General features: G+C 37.7%; 1 protein-coding gene across 1 annotated transcript; it reads left to right on the top strand.

Annotated features, from left to right (window-relative positions):
- Positions 1–3331: 3331 nt before the first annotated feature.
- Positions 3332–4246, top strand: DRT112 (Cupredoxin superfamily protein). The gene has a single exon (XM_089448917.1). It carries the CDS (start codon positions 3428–3430, stop codon positions 3959–3961), a length of 534 nt encoding a protein of 177 aa, XP_089305043.1. The 5' UTR covers positions 3332–3427; the 3' UTR covers positions 3962–4246.
- Positions 4247–8085: the final 3839 nt, after the last annotated feature.

Genomic DNA, 8085 nt, shown 5'->3' with positions numbered 1-8085 from the left:
AATCGGCCGAGATTTTAGCTAAGGAGGCAACACCTGTGTTGGCCACCCTAAGCACATCCATCCCCTCCATGAACACTCATTTCTTTCAAGGTTCGGGCACAATTTAGTCACGGTTCAACCTTCTACAGGAAGCTACAGGACTTTCTACAGGAAGTTCTGTATTTTTACCAAAAACATCCTGTAGAAGCCTTTTGGCAGGCCAGAATCAATTATGGAGAGGGATTTGAAGCTTGAAGTCTGTTGAGGAGGCATGCAACCACTCTTTTCTTCCATCCTCCACTGGTTTCATCTCCTTTCACCACCATTTCCGCCATCAGATTGAATATACTTGCACAATCATACCCAAGCTGAGAATTCTTTAGGAAAAGGAGCAAGTAGTGGGAAGAAGCAAAGAAGCATGGTTTCATGACAGAGAAGAGGACATCACTTCAGAAGCTTGGCATGACAAGGAGGCCATCAGGGCCATTAAAGACAAGGAGAGAGATTGGTTGCTCAGAGGATGAGCAACACTTTCAATAGGGGGGTGATGATGAGCCCCAAAAATGGACAAATATTTGGGCTCATTCAACCTCCTAATTTGGCTTAGTCCACCATTCTCATTTGTTTATTGCATGTTTTTGATTATTTTTATGTTAATAGAGTGAATTTGGTTAGTCATTATGCCAACAAGTCTAATGGGTGCTTTGTGTAGCCTTTTTGGTCAACTTGGAGACAAAATTGAAGGTCTTAATGAGCACTTGGCAGCCAAATTCGTGGGGGAACAAGCTAGAGGATTTGTAGGAAAGTATCCCCCTCATTTATGGGCCCTTACCTCAAATTCTCCACCATCAGCTCGGAGTTCAAGGGCCACCGAATCAATCAGCTCAAGGGCAGCCAAGCAAGTCAAGTTGGACTGCTGTTAACTACAAGTCTTGGGCAGCCAAGTCCCTAAATTTTAGGAGGATTGTTGGGTCCTCAAATTGTATAAATAAGAGGGCTTAAGACCTCATTTCAGTTAGTCATTTTTGGGATTAGCTAGTTAGTCAATTTGGTTAGCCAATTAGTCTTTTTGTAAGCCAGTTTTGGCATGATGTTAGACTCATGATTATTCAATAAAGACAGGCAGCTTTTGATTCAATTCTGAGTTTTTAAGGGAGCTATAGCTCTCAGGTTAGGGCCCAACCTGAGAGCCATAGACCTCCTCTTCTTTGTAGTGTTATTTACCTTTCTTTTCAGCACTTTGTTTACTTGTTTTGATATGCATTTCAAGAACACAGTTTGCTGATTTGATTTCTTAAATAGGATTAAGTAGGATTAGCTTATGGTTAATTTTGCTTTCAGTTGCTTAGATCAGAATAGGAGAGTTGTAATTCATTGGAGCTCCAGAAAAGGTTGAAAGGACCTCACTGCCATCTCTGTTAGGGATTGGGGTGCAGTCTGAACCAACCACCAAAAAATGCAGCCTTTTACCTTTATGCAAGCTGCAACACAGTCGTTTTCATTATAGATCTTTCCATGCACTTCAATCTTGAACCATACTCCTTCATCACAACTTCATGCACAACTTCTCTTCACGATTTACATTGCTGTTCATTGAGTTCATAGCACAGGAAGCATAGGTTAATGAATTCTCGTTTTTGGTGACAGTCATAAGCAATTTGTTTTATTTACACTGCTCCACATCATTCCATTTCCTTCTTCTTCGTCTTGACCACGCCTAAAGCCACATCCTTGACCTCTGTTCAGCTCATTTACCCTCCAACTCATCCATCATCCACGTAGCTTCATTTACTTAACCTTTTGGTTGATCCCATCCTTCCAGCCATCAACCCACTGCATGCACTCTTCCTCAATCTGATTTCTCTGCTCCTGAGCCATCACCAGCTCCATCTCCATTTCACCTATCCTCCCACACCACTCCAACACTTCACCATCTCCCAAAACGTCCACGGTCAAACATCCTGTAGAATTGCACAGACTTCCTGTAGAAATCCCTGAGTTTCCTGTAGGATCCCCTGCAGACTTCCTGTAGAAGCCTGCAAACTCGGTTGCTGAGCATCCGAACGTGGTAGACTTCTATGGACTGATGCTAGAGACCCTCTGGGACCTCCCCTAGCCATCCTGACCTTGCCCATGCTTTCCTTCCATTCCAACCGCTCCTGCACAACCAAACCCTAATCAACAGCATCATCACAACCAATCCAACCACTTAATGAAAAAATACAAAAACATGTCTTTTCAGATGCAAGTAGCTTAGATGCATGTATTTCAGTTCACTGCAAGTAATGGCATTAGTGGTAGTAGTTTCATTCATAGTTTTGCATAGTAAGGGTCTAGCTAGTCAAATTAGGGTTTACTAGGGTTTTTCATGCTTTGTTGGCTTTCAGTTTCTTTCTGCAGATAGATTAGTCTCATTTGAGTTAGCTTTCGTCCATCATTCATAAAGCTTCTTCTGTGAGCATATAGAAGTTGGCTTGAGCCCTAGCGGACTTGTGCCAGCTGACCAAGTGACAGCTGCGACAAGAGCTAGTACTTGTGCATACAGCACCGTCGCTTCCAAGTTTGTACGAACTACCGGGTTGATAAAATTAGAGATAGGAAGCTCCAGGAGTTGTAGCATTATTGCTACAATACTGGAGCCCACCAGTAGACATTGCAACAACATGCATCCCCTGGCACCGCAACAACATGCACCACTTGGCAACTTCAGCCTAGCAACTTACTTTAGCCTCACATTACAACGGTTCATGACATTCAATATATGTTAAACTATTAAACTAATGCTAGCATTAGTTTACACTTGCAAAACTAACTTCCGAAATAGAGACACATAATATATGTTTATGGCCTCTTCACCTTGGGAAGAGGCCAAATAAAATGATGAAATAAATTGCCATATAATTAGCTAACAAGACAAAGTGTATAAGATGAAAACTCTAAATTAAAAATACACAAACCAATACTAATACTAATTAATGCTAATAAAGTGATTTCGATTACTATAATACCATGCGGACTAATAAAATGTTATTAATTAAAGAAAAAATGAAACCAAATCTTGTGATAAGTAAAACTCGGAAAAGCAAGCACACAAAATCCATGGATTACGTTGCGATCCAAATAAACAAAAGCATTGGCTATGGAGCAATTTGTTATCCTCGGCCTACCCCACACAGTGACAGGCCAACATTGAACCAAGTCACAGAGCAATCACCCTATCCATATCGAATCACCCCCTTCACGGGACAGGACAGGCCAAGATAAGATTTCCAATCCAACGGACACCATGTTACCAGAACCGCTTGTGTGGCCAGAAAATCACCCCTTATCCCTCACTTCCTCCCTCAATTTTTCCATCTTACCATTTATACCAATCCCCATAAGCACAGCAGACTGTGTGCAGATTTTCCTCTTCCTCTCAGGTTTGTGCAAAAATTCATATCCAAAGATGGCATCAACATTTACAGCAGCAGCCGTGGCGATCCCCACATTCACAGGTCTAAAGGTCGAATCCGCCAAGCTCCCCTCCCCATCACACGCCCCGATGATCCCGTCGAGGGTGTTCAGCGGCGCACGGGCGTCCATGTCCACGACGAAGCTGGACATGCGCAGGGCTCTGGTGGCGGCCACGGCGAGCGTGGGCGTTCTGATGGGTGCAGCAGCGGGCAACGCGAACGCAATCGAAGTTCTGATGGGGAGCAACGGAGGCGAGTTGGCTTTCATTCCCAAGGAATTCCAGGTTGCCCTCGGGGAGTCCATTGTCTTCAAGAACAACGCCGGATTTCCCCACAACGTGATCTTCGACGAGGACGAAGTTCCCGCCGGCGTTGACGTTACCGGCATCTCAATGTCTGAGGAGGATCTGCTTAATGCCCCCGGCGAGACATACACCGTGAAGCTGGATAAGAAGGGCGCCTACAAATTCTACTGTGGCCCGCACCAGGGCTCCGGCATGACTGGTAAAGTCGTCGTCGTCGATTAGTTCTGCTTTTCATCAATCACACCAATGTTTGCGCCCTCACTGTCCCGACCACCACCACCACATTCTTGTATTTTTCAGGTTCCTAGTGGCATTCTCTGCGGTATGGGATCCAATTTTAGCGTATTGCTGTTCAATTTCGTTTCAATATGTAGTCATAATCTAGCTTATATATTCTATTAGGAGCATGAGAATATGGAGAGGAAATGCCAAATCTGATACCTTCGCTGTTATAGCTATGAATTTGTTTCAAAATATTATATGAAAAATGGACTAGTTTTTTTCGGATGGGCAGAACCTTTCACTCCTCGTATGTTTTTGAGTTAAAATGTATGCAGTACATTTTTCAGTGATTTACTCAATTTAACAATAAATAAAAGATATTAATATAACTGATATTTCGAAGATGATTTAATCTATTCTACAAATTTGAAGGTACAAATTGAGATATATATTAAATTTTGAATAGACAAATATATATATTTTTTATTTTGTGTTTTGATTAGTGACAGAATATATATATGTATGAGAAAATTAATCATAATTTAGTTGTTGGGATAATTTTTATTGGTTATTAGTAATGAATGCAAGTTGATTCATCATTCTTATTCAATTCAAGAAAAACCAAACCACTTTAAATTGCATCTTTGGTAGTTCATAATTGAATAAGCTTACTTATGAGTATAGCACAATTAATTTATTAATTTGAGAAAAATAAACTTTTAACTAAATAAAAACAGTTTTAAGACATACTACAAACTATACATATTCAAAAAACCAATTATAAATATTAAAAAAAATAAAAATCAATTACAATTATTTAAAAATTATATTTAAAAAATAATAGAATAACTTAAAAAATCCAAAGCTAAATTTTATAATTATAAATCATCCATTTCCTTCAACAAATTTTTAATATTAATTCTTTTACATATTTAAATTTATATATTTATTATTATTAATTTTTATAAAAAAATATTTTTATATTTATTTTTATAAAAATATATATTTAAATATTATTATTATTAATTTTTATAAAAATTATTTTTATATTTTATTTTAAAAATAAATTATTTATATTTAAAAAATAACAATTTTGTTATATATTATTGGTTAAAATTAAATCTGAATAAAATAAAAATGATTTCTCTCACCTATCTGCAATAATCCCAATTAACATATTTATTATTGATATATCTATCAAACTTATTCATAATTATTAAATTACAATGCCTTATCATCAAATAACATATCACATTATATCTTATGAAAAGGTTCGTGATATGTGTCGTATGAAAATTGGGCTTACAACTAAGTTTTATGTCTTTTACCATGTTTCATCCTCCCATAAAACTTTCAATAAGCTCATCACTGGTTATGGATGTATATGCGAATAAGTATCACTCATTATCGCTGATTAAGAAATTCATAAAATTATGGTATCTTATTAATAAATTTTGGAATATTTTCAAAATCTAAGGATGATTTATTAAAAAGCACATCAACTTTTTTAAGGATGATTCATTAGATCAACTTCACGACGAAGTGATATAGTTATGCTATCTACCTTGGTTAGATAGTAATTTATACTAGCTTACGAAATCTATGACAATATAAACTAAAAGAATACTGATCTATACTCATCTATACTGATCTATATGCTTTAGCAATAGTTTTTATTGTGTTTGTTTCGTTAAAAAATTGTTTTTCTGGATGTAAAGAAATAGGTTAATGGTATAAGACTCAGAAGCATAGGTTAAGAGTGAAAGTCTTTCTTTACGGATCATCAATAGATAATTCTAGATGGTTTGGTTTTCATTAGATAATAGTTATGATTCAGCCTGCATATGGGAATTGTTGCTAGTGATGACTGCCCCTACTACTGATTTGACAACTAAATTATCATAAAAATTTCCATAAAAAGAAAAAATAACTTACCACAAGTTACCAGAAACCAAAAAAGCTTTGAGTGGTCTAGTTCTCGAATCTTCTCCATTTACAGAGCAACTAGAATTTTGTTTAAATCCTTTCTACATTAAGATTTATGTTATATTCTCAGAGTTAAATTCAGAAGGCAGACCGAGTCTCCATATTCAGAAAGGACCCATCACTGTCACGATCATATCACATGTTTCAAGAAATTGGTTGCCCTACATAGCCTTCCATTATCCACGGTATCTGATCAACGTTTAACTCTGAATCTCCGCATCCTACAACTGCTTTAAGCAACATTTTCTTATAATCTCGCTAGGGCTTTGTTAAACGATTTCTGGACAGTCCATCTAATTATACATGGACTGATACAGATCCCCGCCAGAGAAATTTCATCATTTCATCGTTTTCCTCTTTAAGACTCTTTTAAATATTGGTAGAACATCCAAATGAAGTTAAAAAAGGAAATTTTAATCTTGTCATAACATTATGTTTCATATATATATCGTTGAACCTGCTATTTCCCGAGCTAACAACAACGAATCAGGTTCGTTATTAGGATGCATATTCACTAGCCTTCAAGTATCCCGCAATAGATTGAGTTCTCGCTATGACCATCATATTGTCCGCATTCATTTTCATTACCGAGTGAAGTTGATCTCGTAGTGAAGGCAACGTTGAACCTCTCGTATTTCTAAAAATTCGGTATACTAAATTATACTCACACAATTATCTTCATTGTTAGCTTTCAAAGATCCAGTGGGAGAAGAACCACCCCACCAAATATACTTCTATTTTTTTTTTTTTTTTTTTTTTTTTTCCATTTTAATGATTTTTGGAGAAGCTTCAAAGGTTGCAAAAGTTTTCTGGTAATTTTTTCTTTCATTTTAATGATCTTTCGAGGAGCTTCTAAGGTTGAGCAAGGGTAAAAAGGCATTTGTTAGACTAGAGAAGCACAACAGAAGATAAAAGCATCACAAGCAACAAACAATGGAGAAACAAAAATCACATTTGTATTACACACAACAGGTGTTGCCTTGGCTTGCCTTCCTCAGGTAGAGAAAATACAAATTCATAAAGGGAGAAGGAGGGTTTAGAATCATGCATGTTATTTAGATGAAGATCTAGAAATCAATGGCAGGTTGGTCCGTTCGACATGGGTGTGGCAGTGACAGCTGAAGATGGCGGAGTGTCACGGAGTCGGTGCCGGCATTGGAGTCATGTGCATCAGCAGTCGGTGCCGACGTCTTCAATGTGGCTTCACATTTAACATTCTCCCACTTGAAGCCAAATGAAGAATCATGAATCAAGTCACACCGACTCCTAGCAAACCTCTACATAAATCATGTTTGTTTCTTAGTAGAATCTTAGTGAACGTGTCAGTAAGGTTCTTATCTGTATGGATCTTTTCCAAGGATAATTGTCCTTCCTCCAACACATGCCAGATCCAATGATACCTTAAGTCAATGTGCTTGGGTTTTTAGTGAAATGTTGGGTTTTTCACCAAGTGAATGGCACTCTAACTATCAAAATATAGCACATACTTGTCTTGCTTTATTCCTATCTCTCCTAGGAATCGTTGCACCCACAACATCTCTTTACAAGCCTTTGTTGCAACTATGTACTTTGCCTCTGTTGTGGAGAGAGATACTATTCTTTGTAGCCTTGACACCCAAGATACTGATGCACCTGCAAATTTATACAAATCACCTGTAATGGACTTTCTGGTGTCCATATCTCCAGCCAAATCTACATCTGTAAATCCTTCAAGCACAGTCTCATTTTGTCCAAAACATAAGCAATAATGACTAGTACCCTTGAGATACCTCATAATCCATTTTACTGCTTGCCAATGTTGTTTCCCTAGATTAGCAAGGAACTTGCTCACTACTCCCACTAAATATGAAATAGTTGGTCGTGTACATACCATGGCATACATCAAGCTGCCAACTACTGAAGCATAAGAAATTCTTCTCATCTCTTCCTTCTCCTTGTCATCACTAATGCATAACTCAGTATTTAGCTTGGAGTGAGATGCAAGGGGTGTACCAATTGGCTTGGCATCCTTCATATTAAACCTGTCAAACACCTTCTTGATATATTTTTCTTGTGACAACCACAACCTTTTGTTTTTCCTGTCACGCATGATCCTCATGCCCAATATCTGTTGTGCCTGATCGAAATCCTTCATTGCA

This window comes from Pinus tabuliformis, chromosome X (assembly GCF_031772625.1).
Source record: "Pinus tabuliformis cultivar Carrire ecotype Pingquan chromosome X, CPIR1, whole genome shotgun sequence".
NCBI classification, from domain to species: domain Eukaryota; kingdom Viridiplantae; phylum Streptophyta; class Pinopsida; order Pinales; family Pinaceae; genus Pinus; species Pinus tabuliformis.
This window is presented reverse-complemented; position numbering and strand designations above follow the sequence as displayed.

Bases quoted from the DNA above. Each gene is read 5' to 3' on its own strand.
- DRT112 (XM_089448917.1), top strand. From the start codon at position 3,428: ATGGCATCAACATTTACAGCAGCAGCCGTGGCGATCCCCACATTCACA.